Below are 20,431 nucleotides of genomic sequence, written 5' to 3' on the forward strand. Positions count from 1 at the left end.
AGTATCACAGTGACAATCTCAAGTCTCAGCCAAATTAACACCATCACAGAGAAACTCTGCAGAAACTCTAGTCTAATCCAATAGGATCACAGTTAAACCCAAAAGCATGTAGTTTAAAACAACTGTATCACAGTGAAATCGGACAGCATTTGGTACCAGCCAACAATATTGTAGTGAATCACAAGAGCAAACCAACCTGTTCACAACTACACAGCTGTGTGTCCAGACCAACAATATCACTGTAGGGTTGCACAGCTTCTAGTTCAAACCGACAGTATCATTGTGAAACCCCATCATGTCGCAGCGTCTCAGAGACAGCATCACAGTAACAGCATCACAGCATCACAGTAACACTCCACAGTGGTCGAAACCTACAGTGTCACAGAAAAACCCTACATCAACTAGTCCAAGTCAACTCTGTCACAGCAACCTGTATAGTTCTTTCCAATAGTGTCAAGAGTGAAACTCCACAGCATTCTTGCTCCTGAATGTCCATGGCAAAAGGGTGTGTTGCTGGAAAAGCACAGCCAGTCAGGCAGCATCCGAGGAGCAGCAGAATTGACGTTTCTGCAGATGCTGGAGATCAGAACTGAAAAATGTGTTGCTGGAAAAGCGCAGCAGGTCAGGCAGCATCCTGCTCCTTTGATGCTGCCTGACCTGCTGCACTTTTCCAGCAACACATTTTTCACCACTGGCTACCTGACAAAGGAGCAGCGCTCTGAAAGCTTGTACTTCCAAATAAACCTGTTGGACTATAACCTGGTGTTGTGTGATTTTTAACAGTTGTAAGAATGTAACGGATTCACCAAACGCCTTTTGGGTCCTTCCTTGGTCTAAATCACTTGTGTGACTTCACCTGTATGATTCTTTTAAATTCCTCAGGACAAACAGAGATGGAAAGTCGACGTGCAATTCCTTGCATTGCTTGCAATCAGTTAGCTGGACAGCTGGTTTGCAATACTCAGCAGTGCCAACAGCTTGGGTTCAATTTCTGCACCAGCTGGGACTACCACAAACAGTTCTCCTTCACAACCTCTCCCCTCACCGTCAGTTGTCCCTCATGAATGAGAGAGTGGGGAACTATGGCAGCTTTAACCTTATCTTAACAGTCCAAAAGCAAAGGTAGTATTGGAACTGTGCTCATTTTGAACACATAGATGTGGGTATGGCTTAACTGTGGTACCCTATACCTCCCCACTCTACATCATTCCAACTTGTCTTTTTAGCTCTTGATATGAAACCTTCATGCAAAATGATCAATTTACTAGCTGAGTGTGGTGACTTGTTTAAAATGAATCATTCTTAGGATCTATGCATCGGCAGAGAGACCAGCATTTACTACCCATCCCTCGTTAACACGCAACATAGCGCTGATGCCTTTTTGAGGCAATGCAGTCAGTGGCTGGTAAACAGCATTTTCGGCGTTGTTAGGGAGGGCTTACAATGCAAGAATTATGACCCAGCAACAAAGGCGACATTGTCCGAATGAGGTGTTCTGTGCCTTGGAGAGAATAAGATGGCTGCCTTGGTGACCCAAACAGATTATGATCCAGATCAAAAACGGCTCAAAATTATTTCACAACAGGTTGTTACAGGCAGTACAGAACAGAACAGAGTATGGAGCTGAATCCAAATCCAGAAGTCTAGTCCTCTCAGAGAACATCTGCAACCATGTCAGAAATCAACTCTGGGCCCTTTCCTTTGGACTGGTGATGGTGCAATAGGTTGATGCACTGGCTATTAACCTGTGATCGGAGTTTGCACGCAACCTGGCCTGACAAAATGTGACCCTCTGCTCACCGCAAACATCTCTCAGTCAAACTTACATTGCCTTGACCAAGATCCCAGAGGCATGACTGACAGATCACCAAACTACACCTTGCTTGGCATTAGAGAAACATTTTAAGAGAATTTAGGGACGGGCAATAATGCCGACATCCCAAGAAAGAATAAAAAGATAAGGGGCACTCTTCTGTGTTTAGGGACTGTGGTGCATCTGTATAGGACCGGTGTCCTCTCCAACAAAAATGCTCCATTCTCTTGCATGGTGGCTCAGTAGTTTGCACAGCTGCCTCACAGCACCAGGGACCTGGGTTTGATCCCACCCTCGAGTGACTGTCTGTGTGGAGTTTGCACATTCTCCCCGTGTCTGCGTGGGTTTCCTCTGGGTGCTCCGTTTTCATCCCTCAATCCAAAGATGTGCAGGTTAGGGTGGGTTGGCCATATTAAATTGCCCTGAGGTGTCCAGGGTCGTGTAAGTTAGGAGAGCTAGCCATGGGAAACACAGGGTTACAGAGTAGGAGGGGTGTGATCTCTTCAGGTCAGTGTGGACTCGATGGGCCGAATGATCTGCTTCCACACCGTAGGGATTCTAGAGATTGTAAATGCCTCTGACCACGAACGGTTGAATTGAAACTCCACAATATTTAGATAGAAATTAAATCAATATTACAGTTAATGCTGCTTTTGGATAAAATATATTTGATTAAATGAAATGTTTAGATTATGTCGTTCTGAGTTATCCACCATGGAATGAATGGTGTTCACTGGGAAACATCTTAGAGTCCAAGTATAGAGAAAGGTCCTTCAGCCCATTAAGTCTGCGAAGGTCAGAAACATTCGAAACCCATTTTCCAACAATTGGCCCCTAATTTTGTATACCTTGGATTCGCAAATGCATATCTGAAACCAGAAAAACAGTCTTCCTGCTCGGAATGAGGTTGGGATTACTTACCGCTGCAGGTAAACTCTTTCTTTGGAACATCAGCAACGTAGAGGCCTCTTAGGTGAATGGGGCCAGCGCACTGGGCGTACTGACCAATAGGACGGCGTTGCCGCAGCCAATCTGAAAGCCAGGCCAAGTGGCAGTTACAGATCAAGTTATTGGAGTGAAACCGCCTGTGGGGGAGAGACGAAGAGAGCAGGTAAGGGAAAGTTAACAAACTGCTACACGCACACACACGCAGACACACACACACACACACACACATGCACACACACACACACACAGACCCCCCCACACACACACACAGACCCCCCCACACACACAGCCCCACAAACACAGACACACACACACACATGCACACAGACACAACACACACAGACCCCCACACACACACAGCTCCACAAACACAGACACACACACACATGCACACATGCACACAGACACACACATGCACACAGACACAACACACACACAGACCCCCACACACACACAGCCCCACAAACACAGACACACACACACATGCACACAGACACACACACACACAGACCCCCACACACACACATACACACACAGCCCCACAAACACAGACACACACACACATGCACACAGACACACACACACACAAACCCCCCCACACACACATACACACACAGCCCCACAAACACAGACATACACACACATGCACACAGACACAACACACACACATAGAAACACACAGACATACACATAGAAACACACAGACACACACATACACAGATGCACACATAGAAACACACACATACACATAGAAACACACAGACACACACACATACACATGCACACACTCATACGGACGCACATACATAGACACACAGACATAGACACACATACACAAAGACACACACACAGATACATACACATAGACACACACAGACAGACATACATACACAGACAGACAGACATACACACACACACAAACACACTAATTGCCACTTCAATAGTTTGAAGAATATTTTGTAGTACTCAGTCATGTCATTGTTTTTAATGCACCTTGCCACAATTAAGATCAACTAAGTAGACATTACCCCAAACTGTAGAGCAGAATATTAAAGAACATGCAGAGCAACAGAGCAAATCGTTCTTCTTCATAGAGCACCCTGTGGAATAGATAAATCCCCTCACTCATTACTCAAAGGAGCAACTGAATTTCACCACTTTTTCGTCCGACAGAAAAAATATCCGAGGGAAACGTCCTCTGGCAACCAGAAAATCCTTTTTCTTTTCACTTTCACTCAGCTTGCGAGTGTGAAACACCCAACTCAGAATGTTCAACCTTTCAGTTCTCCAGTCAGACGTCTTTTACTGGACGGTGGTTGGATGGCGGGAGGGGGAGAGGTTGATGATAATGACTGAAGTCAAGTGGCTGTTGCCATGCCAACCCATAAACAGACGCATTTCCTTTGTAAAAACTGTCATTTGTCATTTACCTCTGCAGTCGCTCTCATTCACGTAAATGCTACTCTCCGCAACCACCTCCCCCCACTACCCTCACTTCTTTGTTTTACAGGCAATTTCGATATGCAATCAGATATAAAATGTAATTCTCATCTTTCACAGCTTCCTTACGACACAAGCCAAATTCATTATGAATTGATTACCTGGGGACTGAGACTCAAAAGAAAATAATATTGGATTGAAATAACCTATTCAGAAAACCAGTTGGTTCAGCCAGGGATAAGATAATCCAACTTTGGAGCGTCCCCCTGCGACTGCGCTTAATTTTATTTCTCGTATATCGTTTTTAACGTTAGTTTATCACTGCTTACCCATCAGTCTGCCTGCCACAATGCCTCCCGCTTGCGAGGATTTTTCACAACTCTTCCTCACATCAGCAAAGAAAATCGAAAGAATTTCACTTTCCAGTCACATCTTCATTTAGAAGATTGCAACAAGAACTTTTCCTTCTTTCCAAATTGTCCCCAGCATTTTGTGTGCTCTTGAATGCCGTTCCTCTTTGCTGGACGCACCTCACCCAAGTGGGCAATATCCAAACAAGGGGTTGGCAGCAAACAAGGTGAGGCACATTCTCCCCACCCTCTATCCATAGACAAGCAAGTTCCACAGAAAGCTGCAGACTTTGTGTCATTAGGTATCTTCTAGGCTGCGATAGACAAGAGTTTCAATCAGGGTGGGGATGCGGTGTTAGGGGGGGGGGGGGGTAAAGTTAGGAAAGTGGAGTTGAGGATGATCAGATCAGCCACAAGCCCATTGAATGGCAGAGCAATCTCGTTGGGCTGAACGGCCTAAATTCTGCTCCTTTGTCTTACGATCCCGTTGCATTCACTTCAACAGTTGAGAGCAACAGCCTTGGGCGTCCTTCCTTCTTCCACTTAATTCAGGGGACTGAGGCTGATTTGTATGAATTCACTTCAATTTCAGTGCAACACTGATCCCCTTTTCAACTGCAAGGTCACATCAACAAGATTTTGGTCGACCATCCATATTTTGTATGGACACCTGCCAACCAAATGTTTGAACATAGAACATTACAGCACAGTACAGGCCCTTCGGCCCTCGATGTTGCGCCGACCTGTCATACCAATCTGAAGCCCATCTAACCTACACTATTCCATGTATGTCCATATGCTTGTCCAATGACGACTTAAATGTACTTAAAGTTGGCAAATTTACTACCATTGCAGGCAAAGCATTCCATACCTTTACTACTCTCTGAGTTTGGTCTCCAATGTCAATGTATCTCAATGTGGCCTGATCCCACATTTCGCTTGGTGAATGACCCCCAGAGAGGTTCTTGAGACACTTTCTGTAGCACTATCAAAATGTTTGTCGCTGTTGTTGTGTGTGCTTGAAGTTGGAAGGCAGCTGTGACAAACCTCCTGCTTTCTGCCAGTGCCCTGCTCTAGCTGTCCTGCGATGTCTCAGTGAGCCAGCAGAGCATCATGGGAGAGATGGAGGCATGAAGGGCTTTTATTGGTCATAACAGATACATTTTGTTGTCGGCATGAATTGCATCTGTTGATCGGTCTTCAACTCCAAGTTAAAAACACAACAGGCAAGTTGGCAAAACTGAGTTGTGGGATTTGCAGCAAGTGGTTGTAAATTCACCATGGGAACAGGTTTGAAGCTGTGTAGATATGAAGTCCAGAGGGCCCATATAGCACCGGATCGATTGGCAAAATTTAAGGCAGGAGCATCTCCAATGTGTCCCAAATGTAAACTAGAGGTGGGCACTCTTGTACATTGCCTATGGACATGTCATAAGATCCGTAGATACTGAACTAAAGTAGCAAGTACCCTGACAGAAATTTTAGGAACAGAAATTAAAGTGGACCCTGTATCTCTCCTTTTGGGCTTTTCGAACTTACTCTCCCTGGATATGCACGGGAAGAGATTATTTTCTATTCTCTCTTTTTGTGCAAGGAAAAATATTTTGGTAAACAGGGTGGCTGAGGGCCCCCCTGGACTTTCAAATTGGCACAGATTAATTATGGAATGTATTCCCCTTGACTTCCTTAGAGATATGGTGCACCGAAAAACCGAACTGTTTCATAAAATATGGCAGCCCTTCTTGAATTATATAAATACAGATCTTTCGGCTATCCTAACAAGAGCTTTTATTTAATTAAGATTGCGAACCTGGCTGGTCCGGGGCCCCTTGGGAGAGGAATCCCGCACGAATACGGGTTTTGTTACATTTGATGTTAACACATTCCGAGCATGTATCTCACTACTCAATTTCTGTGTTATCCGCTGTTTTTTTTTCTCTTTCTCTTATTTGAATAATGTAAGAGACTTAATTATACACTCTGGTTAGTTTAGTAGTTAGTTGAGTTTTGTGTTTTTTTTTCTCAGTATTTTTCTTTTGTTAAATTTTGGTTATTATTTATTTAAGATTTAATTGTATATCAATGTTTGTACTTGAGAGTTTTTTTTATTTTTGTAAACTTGTAAAAATGTTAAATTTCCAATAAAAATATCTATAAAAAAAGATATGAAGTCCAGAATTGCTCGATACTTCTAAACTCAAGGTAGAGTCAGGAATCATCGCTCCTCTTTGCAAATGATGCATTACAAAGGGTGCACGCTGTACATCAAGCCATCCAGCATGGAAACAGACCCCTCGGTCCAATCATGCCGAACATAATCGCCATCTAAACTAGTCCCACCTGGCCCTGGCCCATATCCCTCCAACCCTTTCCTATTCATGTACCTAACCAAATGTCTTTTAAATGTTGTAACTGTACCTACATCCACCACTTCCCCAGAATGTTCATTCCACACACGAATCACTCTCTGTGTAAAAAAATGGCCCTCACATCTCTTTCAAATCTTTCTCTTCTCACCTTAAAAACATGTCCCCTAGTCTTGAAATCCTCCACCCTAGGGAAAAGACATCTGCCATTCACCTTATTTATACCCCTCATGATTTTATAAACCTCTGTAAGGTCACCTCTTGACCTCCCACACACCAGTGAAATAAGTCCCAGACTCTCCTTATAACTCAAACCCTCCATTCCCCCCAACATCCTGGTAAATCTCACTTGAACCCTCTTGAAACTAATAATATCCTTCCTTTATCTGGGTGATCAGAATTGCACACAGTACTCCAGAACAAGTCTCACCAATGTCTTATACAACCTCAACGTAACGTCCCAATTCTTGTATTCAAAGGTCTGAGCAATGAAGGCAAGCACGCTAAATGCCATCTTAACCAACCTATCTATAGGCGATGCAAACTTCAGAGAATTATGTACCCGAATCCTCAGGTCTCTCTGTTCTACAACACTACCCAAGGCTCTACTTTTAATTGTATACAGGTAATGGGAGATCAGATTGGATGGGATATTAGCAGAGCGAAGGGAGATCTCTATCCCATCATCTCAAGTGTTAAATACATTGAATTGATGAAGCCACAACATAATTTTTTTTGTGGGACATAATTGGTCATGTCATGCTAACCTGGAGAATCTATTATTCTTTTTCTGTCAGCTGTTTCTCAGTTAAATTCATAGTTATTTTCAACCATTCTGATCAAACACATTATGACAGACCTCAATGGCAGGTAGGTTTTGAAATCAATAAGTTGCTTGTAATTCCATAAGCTTCAAGTTTAACTACATGAGAGATTTTGCAAACTCCATAGACATAACCCTCCAATTCAACTCTTCACAAAATTCAAACAGGCTCATTAACCTTTTACAAATCGATTCTAGCTTTTTCTATTCAGCTAAAGAATTTCAAGGTGTTCCATCACTCCATCTTTAATTATGGATTCTAGCAATTTCCCAAACAACAGACGTGAGTCTAAATCATTTATAATTCCCTGGGTTTCTCTCTCTCACTCACTTTTCTTAAGTAGCAAAAGAAAGGAATAATTCCTGAATGATGATAAATTAGGAATGACGTGGGGTTGCCGGTCCTGGACTGGGATGGACAAAGTTAAAAATCACACAACACCAGGTTATAGTCCAACAGTTTTATTTGGAAGTACTTGCTTTCGGAGCGCTGCTCCTTCATCAGGTAGCTGATAAGTTTGGAATATTATCTTTGGGATATCTGTAATGCCTTTAGCTCCTCTCTTTATCATCAGAGAATAGAAGCCATTTCACTCGAGGCGCGTGCCACTCTTTGGTGACATTAGCTTTCAATTTTGATGAGATCCTGTCTCTGATTCAATGTTACTTTTATTGGGAGGTCTTCCAACTCCATTTACAATAAATTATCTATCTTACAACAGCATGCAGGTCCATTATTGGCAAGAGTGGGGCTCTGAATAACTGGGTTCTGAGCTTTATTGGACTTCTTATCAAGTGGGACCCATTGCAGCACACATTTGTCCAAAGATTTCAGTTCAGAAATCAACATTCTTTAATCAGTTTGCATGGTTAAAAACTTAAATTGTTCAGTTTCATTCTAGGATTGTGGATGCCCCAGTCAAGGACAAGTTATTATCCATTTCTAGTTTCCCTCAACATGATGGTAGTAAATCTTATACAGGATCTGATCCAGTCATGTTGTAAATAGTACTCCCACAGTTATGCATTGTTCATGTTTCATGTTTTGTAGTATGAATTTTTGTTTTAGAAACCAAAATTTAACAACAGAAAATGGGATACAGCACCTTGAAGTACAGTTCACTTGAATGGTTGAATTCATAAATCTATAAAAAGAGGTTAACAGCGAGTACGATAAAGTAATTAAAATGCTGCCTTTTAGTGACTGTCAGAGGCTACCTATGTTTGTTTAATAGAATCAGAATAGATGAAGATTTAAAAAATAGCGGGTGGGTTTATTTAGTTCGACACTTGGTGTCTGCAAAGTTTGCAGTATTGGAAGTCCAGAGGAATTCAGGGCTAAGTCAACTTAAAGGCATTCTGTAAACCTTCAAGTGGGTGGCATGGTGGCTTAGTGGTTAGCACTGCTGCCTCACAGCACCAGGGACCTGGATTCAATTCCCGCCTCGGGCGACTGTCTGTGTGGAGTTTGCACATTCTCCCTGGGTTTCTTCCGGGTGCTCTGGTTTCCTCCCACAATCCAAAAGATATGCAGGTCAGGTGAATCGGTCATGCTAAATTGCCCAAAATATTGGACGCATTAGTCAGGGGTAAATATAGGGTAAGGGGAATGGGTCTGGGTGGGTTACTCTTCAGAAGGTCAGTATGGACTTATTGGTCCGAAGGGCCTGTTTCCATACTGTAGGGAATCTACTCTAAAGTTCAGAGCAGTGTGTTTGCTGGGGGAGGCTGTTGAAGGGTGAGGGAGTGTTGATGTAGTTGAAGTGGAACTAGACTTCAGGTGTTGCTGCTGGAAGATTTGCTGACCCACAGTGGAAGACTCAGCGGGAGTTACAGTGACTAGGGGTTCTGCTGTTGGAAAAAGGAAAAAAAAAAGCATCCCTCAAGGCAACTTGCAGTTCATCACAGCTGAGGATGAGTTGAAGAAAGCACATAAGCAGCATTTACTTGGTACAGCTGAGGAGCATCAAGACTTAGTGCAATTCAGCTGAATCAAGCAGGTTTACTGAATGCAGCAATTGTGACAACAGTTGGATGTGTGGGAGCAGCATCAGGAACCTTGGGGAAACATATGTATGGGAGAGAATTGAACTCCCAAGATGGACGCACACGTTTGAGGCTTTGATGACATTCCAAGGCCAAATCTTCAAAAGTGAAGAAATGGAACTCATTATAAAACAGACAGAGTTTCAATGAGAACCAAAAATACTGTGGATGCTGTCAATCAGAAACAAAAACAGAAATTGCTGGAAAAGCTCAGCAGGTCTGGCAGCATCTATAGAGAGAAATCAGAGTTAACATTTTTGGTTGAGTGACCCTTCCTCAGAATAGAGTTTGAATAAGGTTTGCTGACCCACAGAATCAGTCAAATCTGTGTGGGATCTGCCTTGGTAACTTCAACTTTCAAGTGTAGTCTGTGAGGTGACCAATCACAAGTTTTCTGCTGACTCAAATTTACCTGATACTCACCCTGAATGTCACGTATATGGTTTAGAATCATTACCTTTCCTGTTCAGAACATCTCATGTTCAAACTTGTATAATGAAGTTTTTTTCAGGATTTCCATTCAACCCTGGAAATTTGCCAATAATTGCTGTATCCTTGAGTCTTCCATGTATTCTAACCTTTGAAAGCTTATAGTCCATCAAGACTGATTATAACAAAAAGCCATTTTAGCTAGTATTCTCTTAATTGGATCATAACACATTGCTGTAAGGCAGCAATTTCCAGATTTCATTCCCGTGATTCTGAAGCAGCAGTAATGCTTGCCTAAGTCATCAATAGGTGGTGGTTCATCAATACAAATTACATCTTCAAATGCATTCTCTCACTGTGTCTTTCTGCATGTGAAGATTTTCCAAAGTTCCGTCATGGAAAGTTTCTTTTGTTTTAAAATTCATTTACAGGATGAGGTCCTCACTGGTTAGATAGCATTTGATGTCCAAGAGTCAACCCCATCTCTATGGGTCTGGAATCCCACTAGGACACACCAGGGAAGGATGGTACTTCTCTCAAGGACATCAGTGAACCAACAATCGACAATGGATCCATGGCCATCATTAGACTCTGAGTTCCAGATTCTCTTCTAACTGCATTCGTATTGAATTGGTTCGAACCTGGGACCCCAGAACATTATCTGGATCTCTGGATTAACAGTCCAGTGATAATACCATTAAGCCATGACTCCCCCCCACCCCACCCCTGACTTCTGCAGTGCTTTATGTAGACATTACACATCACACTGGTGATGGCAAGTAGGATATTTATATTGGTAAATAAATTAATAAAAATAGAAAGTGCTGGAGAAACTCAGCAAGTCTGTCAGCATTGTGGAGAGAAAGAGACAGAGTTAATGTCTCGAGTCTGAAGCAACTTTTTCAGAACAGTCTGCTTTGTGCTCGATGTATTCAGAAGAAATTGATTCTCGTATTTAAGCGGCAGGGACAGGCCACTATAAATGCCGGAGGAAACACCACAGAAGCGCTTCACAGGAGGCTCCCAAGCACTGAGGATGTCAGTTTGATGAACGAAACGTTTGCAACAAAAATTCCCAGCTCGGCGAACAGAACCACAACAACGAGCACCTGAGCTACAAATCTTCACCCAAACTTTGAACATCTACACCGTCCAAAGTAATTTTAAATTTTTTTATGGGCAGAACCACATCAAAACTAAAAATACGAGGATATATTTCAAATAAAGTACAATATATATCCATATTGTTCCAATGCAAGATATCTGGATTATCTTGGAAAAAGTCCTTCTTATTCTATCAGGCCAACCTGCTTCAGAAACGTTTTGTTTTCAAGGTGCCAGAGTTGTAAACCATGCTTTCATGTACACTGCCTGAAATACAGCTGATGGAAAGTTAGTTGTACCTGCAAATCAAGAGAAGCCTTTTGTTACACTTCACTTTCAATACAGCAGTTTATTTGTACGTGCTATGGGCTCATTTAGAAGGCTGGACAAAGAAGAAATATTGCGCTGAAACGAATGTTGTCAGCATTTTGGAATTATGGAAGTGTTAAGCTTTGATTTTTGCTACGGGTCGCTCTACTATAATATGCATTTTGTCAGCGCAAATTGGCTATAATGCGATTGATGAATTATAGACGTTGTTTGGGTAATGTGAGCTTTCTATTGAATGGGTTTAATGATTTTCTATAGCATGAGGTGACACAGGAACACAACTGTTGCGTTATAGCAGAACGACCTGCATTTTAGTGAAGTTTGAAAGGGGGAGATGCAATAAGACCTGGGTGTCTCGTATACCAGTAACTAAAGGTAATTCAGGCATAGCACACAAATGGTACATTGGTCGTTTCGGGAGAGGATTCGCGTACAGAAGCAGGGATGTCTTGCTGCAACAGTACAGGATAGCAGCGAGACTAACACGTGGAGTACTGTGTGTAGTTTTGGTCTCCTTAACTGAAGGAGATCTTTCTGGTTATGGGAGCGCATTGAAGATTTACCAGACTGACTCCTAGATGGCCGGACTGATATACGAAGACGGACTGGTTGGTTAGAATCACAGAATCCCTACAGTGCAGAAGCAGGCCATTCAGCCCATTGAGTCCACACCAACCCACTGAATCTTGCTTGCCTCACAACTTAAGTACGGACAAATCCCAAGCTGACAGTGAAGACAAAAATGTCAGTCTACAACGCCTCGTCATAAGCACACTGCTGTACGGCAGTGAAACGTGGACTACTTGTGCCAGACAGGAGAGAAGACTGAACATCTTCCACTTCAGGAGTATCCACCGTATCCTGGCAAGACAAGAGTGTCCAACGCAGCGGGCCTATCTCGCGCTGACCTTCCCGGCATGTACACGCTGCTCAGGCAGCGGAGACTGCACTGGATGGGTCATGTCCACCGCGTGGAGGATGGCCATATCCCAAAGGATATCCTCTGTGAGATCTCGCATTCGGGAAGAGACCCACTGGGTGCCCCCAGCTGCGCTTCAAGGATGCCTGATTGAGAGACATGAAGACGCTTGATATCATTATGGAATCCTGGGAACGGCTTGCAGCTGACTGCACGAGATGGAGCAGCACCCTGAACCAACACCTCCAAACAGGGGAAAAGAAGCTGATGATCACTGCAGCAGACAAGTGGGCACCAAGGGAGGAATGCAGCAGCTCGAGCAGATCAACAACCACATACAGATGTGACCTCTGTGACAGGGACTGTCACTTCAGCATTAGTCTCTTCAGTCACAAGTGACGTTGCTTCAATGAAGCAGCATGTTAGAAAAATGAGGATGCAACCCATGGTCATCCATGACTAAAAGTGGTCTCATTTCACAACCCACCAAAGAACACCCCACCTGGACCCTCCCCACTCCCCCCATACCTGCATTTCCCATGGATAATCCACCCTAACCTGTACATCTTTGGACTGTGGCAGGAAACCGGAGCATTCGGAGGAAACCCACACAGAGAATGAACAAACTCCACACAGCCTGAGGGTGGAATTGAACCTGGGTCGCTAGCCCTGTGAGGCAGTGGTGCTAACCACTGAGCCACCGTGCTGTGGTCAGGGACCATACTCACTGGGAGTTTAGGAGAATGAAGGGGGATTTCACAGAAATCTATAAAATTCTAACAGGGCTGGACAGGGTGAATGGAGGAAGGATGCTCTCAATGACCGGGGAGTCCAGAACCAGGGGGTCATTTTCAAAGGATATAGGTACAGCCACTCAAGACTGAGAGAAGGAGAAATGTCTTCACCCATTGAATGGGTAACCTGAAGATTTCTCTGTCCCAGAAAGCAATTGAGGCCAAAACATTGAATGTTTTCATGAAAGAGTTAAATATAGTTCCTTGGGCTGAAGGAACCTAAGGGTATGGGGTGTAATTGGGAAGACAGTATGGAGTTGGTTGATCAGCTAAGATCATATTGAATGGAGAAACTGGCTTGAAGGGCCAAATGTTCTACTCCTTCTCCTATTTTCTGTTTAATGGGGAGTTATAGAGGGAACAAGGCAGAGGGAGATTGTCGGATTTGCATGAGGAGATTTCAGGTTGGCATTGTATCACAATGATTAAGTTCAGATTGCAACAGTCGGAATAAAGAGACCTTGGAGTGCAGGTTCCTAGTTCCTTGGAAGTAGGTGGTGAAGAAGGCGTTTGGTATACTTGCCTTTATTGGTCGGAGTATTGAGTACAGGAGTTGGAATATTGCATTCCATTCTGATCCCTCTGCAAGAGGAATGTTGTGAAACTTGAAAGGGTTCAGAAAAGATTTACAAGGATGTTTCCAGGGTTGGAGTGTTTGAGCTACAGGGAGAGGCTGAACAGGCTGGGGCTGTTTCCCTGGAGTGTCAGAGGCTGAGGGGGTGACCTTATAAAGGTTTATAAAATCATGAAGGGCACGGATAGGGTATAGGGTAAATAGACAAGGTCTTTTTCCTGGGGTGGGGGAGTCTAAAAGTAGAGGGCATAGGTTTAAGGTGAGAGGGGAAAGATTTAAAAGGGACCTAAGGGACAACTTTATCATGCGGGGGTGGGGGGGGGGAGGTGGAGGGTGGCGTGTATGGAATGAGCTGCCAGAGGAGGTGATGGTGGTGGAGGTTGGTACAATTACAACATTTAAAAGGCATCTGGATGGGTATATGAATAGAAAGGGTTTGGAGGGATATGGGCCGGGTGCTGGCAAATGGATCAATTTAGATTAATTTAGGATATCTGGTCGCCATGGACAATTTGGACCGAAGGGTCTGTTTCCATGCTGTACATCTCTAAGACTGTAAGGAACTGAAGTTCAATTTGGATGGTGAGGGGTTACTGAGTGGACAACCCTGACCCTCACAGCCCATAAGTAGTGCTGGAAAGACACCTTTTAGCTGATTCCAATAGCTCTAGGTATCCCAGCAGGTTATGTGCACTGCCACCAAAGGGTCGCTACAAGTGGTTGGAAGTGTACTAGGGAAAATATAATCAATGATACAGACTGCTGACTGGACCAACTAAACCCTATTGCCATGTAAAGGAGCTGGGTTAACATTAGCAGATAGAGCTGTTCAAATACAATGTTAGTTGAGAGTAATTAATAAACCTGAGCTCTGCTGATTTTAACCCAGTCATTTTCCACATGAATGGAATTAGAAATCTCTATTAGCTCCTCTGGCTAATTTATCAATTAAACAATAGCATTCACAATGCAAAACAATAACAAGGACAAAGTTACAGGGATGTGAAAATAACTGGTTTTGCATGCCAGTAATGGTTCCTGTAACCTTGTACATCTAACTGCACACAGTCCCACCAGATTTGTGGGATTTTAAGTTAGGAGTCACTTGTTTATTAAGTTAAAGAGAGGAATAGGGAGGTACGGTGGCTCAGTGGTTAGCACTGTTGCCACACGGCGCCAGAGACTTGGATTCACTTCCACTCTCTGGGTGACTGTCTGTGTGGAGTTGCACATTCTTCTCTGTGTCTGCATGGGTTTCTGATGAGTGTTCTAGTTTCCTCACCAAATCCAAACAAGTGCAGGTTAGATGGATTGGCCATGGGAAATGCAGGGTAAGCAGGGGTGACTCTGGATGGGATGCTCTTTGGAGGGTCAGTGTGGAATTCTTGGGCTGAATGGCCTGTTTCCACACTGCAGAGATTCTTAAGGATAATGACTATCATTGGCAACCACACCGAAAAAGCAACACAGCTCAGTAACGTCACCGGTAAATAGAATCAAAGGAGGGATGGTATTGATGAATACAGGCACTCTTCCAGGACAGGCATTGAGTTTTGTTTCTATCACAAACTCTGCTCTGCCCCAACACAGTGTTCAGTCACACTGAATCACTGAGACCAGTGAAGGAGGGAATGCAGAAGCACAAAAGATCATACAAAGTCAAGTTATTCAGCGGAGGGCAGAGAGTGGTGACTTCACTGACAGCCATTACCAGTTGGCATTGAATTAAATCTCCAGCAAGCTCCTTTCTTAGGCAGAGGTCACCACTTTGTACTGAACACATTCGGAGAATTCAATTCTGAAATGGCCCACTCTAATCCCCTTATACGATTTCCTTCCTTTCCACATTTAATTACAGAAAGGAGATTAGTCAGCTCCATTCCCTCGAGAGCCCAGACGTTAAACAACCTCTGAAATTTAAAAAAACACACACAGGGAAGAAAGGGTTTTTGCTGACCTGCCCAGAGGCAATCGATAGCAACTAGAAGCAGATCGATAGCAAACAGCCAGGAGATTCTAGAGTGGCAATAAAACTTCTACCTAATCAGGTAAATTAGGCTGCACTAACATTAATGTTTTTAAAGCCAAGGACAAAGCTGAGCAGCCTGTGAATCGTCACTGTTCTTTCATCTCACTTGACATTTCTATCTTATTTATTGCCAATGCACATTTTTCGTTTTGCCAAGTGTAATACGTTCAAATCCCACTCCTCTCAACCAAGGGGGTCTTGTCCAGTAACTCTCTGTCGATCGGCCATTTAATGGAGAAAAAAGGTCATTCAGCCCCTTCAATCTGCTCATAGAATCCACAGGGTTGAAGCAGGCCCATTGAGTCCACACCGGCCATCCAAAAAGCATCCCACACAGAACCCACCCCCGCCTTCCTATCCCTGTAACCCTGCATTTCCCGTGGCTAATCTACCTATCTTGCACATCCCTGGACACTGTCAGTAATTTAGCATGGCCAATCTACCTAACCTGCACATGTTTGGACTGTGGGAGGATTAGATTAGATTTGATTATCTACAGTTTGGAAACAGGCCATTTGGCCCAACAAGTCAACACCGACCCTCTGAAGAATAACCTATCCAGACCCATATATTTACCCCTACCCTATATTTACCCCTGACTAATGCACCTAACACTATGGGCAATTTAGCGTGGCCAACTCACCTGACCTGCACATCTTTGGACTGTGGGAGGAAAGAATTGCACCTGAAGGAAACCAATACAGACACAGGGAGAATGTGCAAACTCCACACCAATGTTCTGCTTTTGTTTTGGCAACTGGTCCGATACCATTTACTCAATGATCCTTCAAAAACTGGCATGTTTTTGGCAGGTTGATTACATGTTGATCCATCCCATCCCTGTAACCCTGCATCTCCCGTGGTTAATCCACCTAGCCTGCACATCCCTGGACACTATGGGCAATTTAGCATGGCCAATCCACGCTAACCTCCACATAGTTGGACTGTGAGAGGAAACCCACATAGACACAGGTATAATGTGCAAACTCCACACAGACAGTCACCTGAGGGTGGAATCAAACCCAGGGCTCTGGTGCTGTGAGGCAGCAGTGCTAACCACTGAGTCACTCCATTAAATCTCCCCGTAAATTCTACCATGGCTAATTTGTAGCTGTATTTGCCTGTCTTTGCTTCATGTCCTTTGGCACCTTTACAAAACAATATATTGTTGTGTTACATGCAAGATTCACATTTAGAGGCCAGCTGAGAATAGTCCTTATCCAGTTTTACACCCACTTTTTATTTTGAATTATTCAAAATTTAACTCTATAAGCTCAATTTGGGTCCAATTTTTTTTTAGTATCATCTCTATTTTACAAGTGTAAATATTCAGATTTATATTCAGATTCAGCCTTAATGAAGAACAAAGTACATATCCAAACCTGAGATACTGACACCACCTCACTCCATCTGCTTAAGGATTTGGCAGGAAATGGTAAAATCTTATGGCTGCCTACAGCTGACAGTAAAGACTGACTGAAAGTAGCAAGATAGATGTGCAGAAGGAACAATTAAAATGAAAAACCCCTCTCCAAACCCCTTAATTATAATATTAATGAATTTTATTCTTTCCCAAGATCTCAAGATAGTGTAATTCTGAAACTGACTTTTTTCTACAATATACAGGGCTTTAAATATCACGATTCCTGTGCTCTAATCACAGCTTCTTGATTTAGCTCATACTCACTATCTGCTGGTGCGCTAGATTTCTTGTCTCAGTCTTATTCATTTAGAAACAGTAATACAACAAGCCCAAACCATACCAGTAAACATCGGGCACGCAACACGCAGAGTCACTCCCGCACATACACGTTATTGACTACAACTAGAATGAAAGACTATTACAGCATAGAGAAGGCCATTCAACCCTTATCATGTCTGCTATCACCTTGAATTGGGTATTTGTTTCCTGCAATTCTTTTGCTTCTTCCTTGTACTTGAACAGGACATATAGTTAGCTTTGAAAAATTCTTAAGGATTCTTCCGTTGCTAATATTTCTGCTTGAGCAACAAAATAAAAATTCTTTGACAATCTAGTTTCATGCAAAATACATTATAATAACCAATGAGTGTTGGAGGCCACTGACCCAGAATATAGCACACAAAAACACACACCATCCTGGTGTGGAACTCTGTGGTTGTTCTGCCAGTGTCACTGGATCGATATCTCCCTCCCTGTAACAGCACTACGGACTGCAATATTCCAATAAGATATCTCAGCATTACTTTTCCAAGTGACAATACGAATGGGTAATTAACGTGCACCAGTCTGTGAAAGAATGGAAACAGTATAGGGGCAATTTTGTTATTGAAAAGCTGCAAAATGCAAATACTCACAAAGTCCTTAGTTTTGGCATGTGGTTGAAACTGGTCAATGGGATAAGGCTGATGTTGTTATTGTTGAGAGTTCTGAAAGACAAAGGAACACTTTCAGACTGAAGTTCAGTTAATATTCCTCAATAGGAATAGAAATCATAGAATCCCTGCAGTGTAGAAACAGGTCATTTGGCACAACAAGTCCACACCAACCCTCCAGAGAGTAACCCACCCAAACCCCTTCCCCTACCTATTACTCTACATTTACCCCTGACTAATGCATCTATCCCACGCATCCCTGAACACTATGGGCAATTTAGCATGGCCAATTCACCTAACCTGCACATCTTTGGATTGAGAGAGGAAACCGGAACACTCAGAGAAAACCCACGCAGACACAGGGAGAACATGTAAACTCCACCCAGACAGTCGCCCAAGGCAGGAATCAAACCCAGGTCCCTCGTGTTGTGAGGCAGCAGTGCTAACCACTGTACAGTTAAAACTGACATCTGGGCACAGGGTGATCCTCCATTTATTAAAGATTGCTGTCACCATTCATCTACTTCCCTTTGTCTTGTTAGTTCAAGAAACCGAGACATTATTAAGTGTCAGTCTATGCTATTCCACAATGGGTGGCTTGGATGTGTGTGAAAGAGTGAAACAGCAAATCCATCCATCACTGTATCATGGTTACAAAGTGAGTATTCCCTATCCCGTACCTTTTACAGAATCTCCATTGGGATCAGAAACTTTGCGAGGGTGCTTAAGGATTGAGAAAAATGCCATCCCCAATCAAAATCGCTGACTAGCCACAGGTAATACAATACTCACATTGCATAACGTGCACTAATTTTAGTGTCAACAGCCTTATGCACTCTCTCAAAATACAGACAAAAGCAACAAACAGGAATACCTAACAGCATTGAGAAACCAAGAAATCAAAGAACACAAAGTGTTTTTTAAAATGTAAATATTCTTCTTTTATTTTGTCATTATAATAATGAGCCGACAATAAAAGTTCAAGTTTACATGCCCATTGTATGTACCAATATTAAAAAGTACAGGTCCATTGACAGTGCGTGTCATTCAGATGTACATAAGAATCTGGAACAGGAGTAGGCTATCTGTTCCCTCAAGCCTGCTCAACCATTCCACATTACAACTCTACTTTCTGCTGATAAAGTTTGACTCCTTCGTTAGTCAGGAACGTATCTAGCTCCAAATTAAGAATATTGAATGACCCAGCCTCCACCTGGGGGATAGAGCACCAAAGGCTAGTCCTCCTGAGAGAAAAAAAATCTGTTAATTTTCATCTTAAATAGGAATCCCTTTACTTTAAAAATGTGCCCGCTATGTCTCAACTTTCCCGCAAGGGAAAACACCCTTGTCAGTTCCCTCAGATCTTATATATTTCACTAAGATTGCCTCCCATTCCTCCAAACTTCAGTTGGTACCTAACCTGTGCAACCTTTCCTTATGAAATAACAAAGCATCAATCCGTAATGACAGTAAAGTGAATTTTCTCCAAACTGCTTCTCATACATTTATATTCTTTCTTAAATAAGGCAATCAGAATTGTACACAGTAATCAAAAACAATTATAGCAAGATTAGCTTAGATTCCCTACAGCGTGGAAACAGGCCCTTCAGCCCAACAAGGCCACACCGACCCTCCAAAGAGTAACCCACCTAGTTCCATTTCCCTCTGACTAATGCACCTAACATTATGGGCAATTTAGCATTGCCAATTCAACTAACCTGCACATCTTCGGACTGCGGGAGGAAATCGGAGCACCCGGAGGAAACCCACGCAGACACGGGGAGAATGTGCAAGCTCCACACAGACAGTCGCCCGAGGAATGGAGTCGAACTTGGGACCCTGGAGCTGTGAAGCAGCAGTGCTAACCACTGAGCCAACGTGCCGCAAGACTTCCTACTTGCATTCCTCTCCTTCTTGCAATAAGTTCCAACATTGCAATTGCCTTCCTAATCATTAGATGTACCCTGATACTAACTTGTTATGATTCATGGACCAGGATACTCAGATCCCTCTGCACAACAGTGTTTTGCAATTGACATAATACACTGCTTCTCTATTCTCTTTGCTAAAGTATGTAAGTTCACACTGCCCACATTATATTTCATCTGCCA

At 43.1% G+C, this 20,431-nt stretch overlaps 1 protein-coding gene across 2 annotated transcripts in view; it reads right to left on the bottom strand.

Annotated features, from left to right (window-relative positions):
- The window catches only part of LOC122556810 (slit homolog 3 protein-like), a 685,608-nt gene that overhangs the window by 206,908 nt on the left and 458,269 nt on the right, over window positions 1-20,431 (bottom strand). Inside the window, exons 7-8 of one of the 2 annotated variants that reach the window (XM_043704014.2) lie at window positions 18,303-18,374; window positions 2,735-2,898 (exon numbers count right to left, since the gene is read on the bottom strand). In XM_043704014.2, coding sequence (XP_043559949.2) covers window positions 2,735-2,898; window positions 18,303-18,374 — 236 coding nt within the window. Of the gene's footprint in view, window positions 1-2,734; window positions 2,899-3,789; window positions 3,985-18,302; window positions 18,375-20,431 lie in introns of those variants that run through there. The other variant, XM_043704015.2, reaches the window with a different exon arrangement.

The sequence above is a fragment of the Chiloscyllium plagiosum genome, unplaced genomic scaffold (assembly GCF_037043375.1).
Source record: "Chiloscyllium plagiosum isolate Xiang-an unplaced genomic scaffold, Cpla_swu_hap1 HiC_scaffold_16, whole genome shotgun sequence".
Classification (NCBI taxonomy): Eukaryota; Metazoa; Chordata; class Chondrichthyes; order Orectolobiformes; family Hemiscylliidae; genus Chiloscyllium; species Chiloscyllium plagiosum.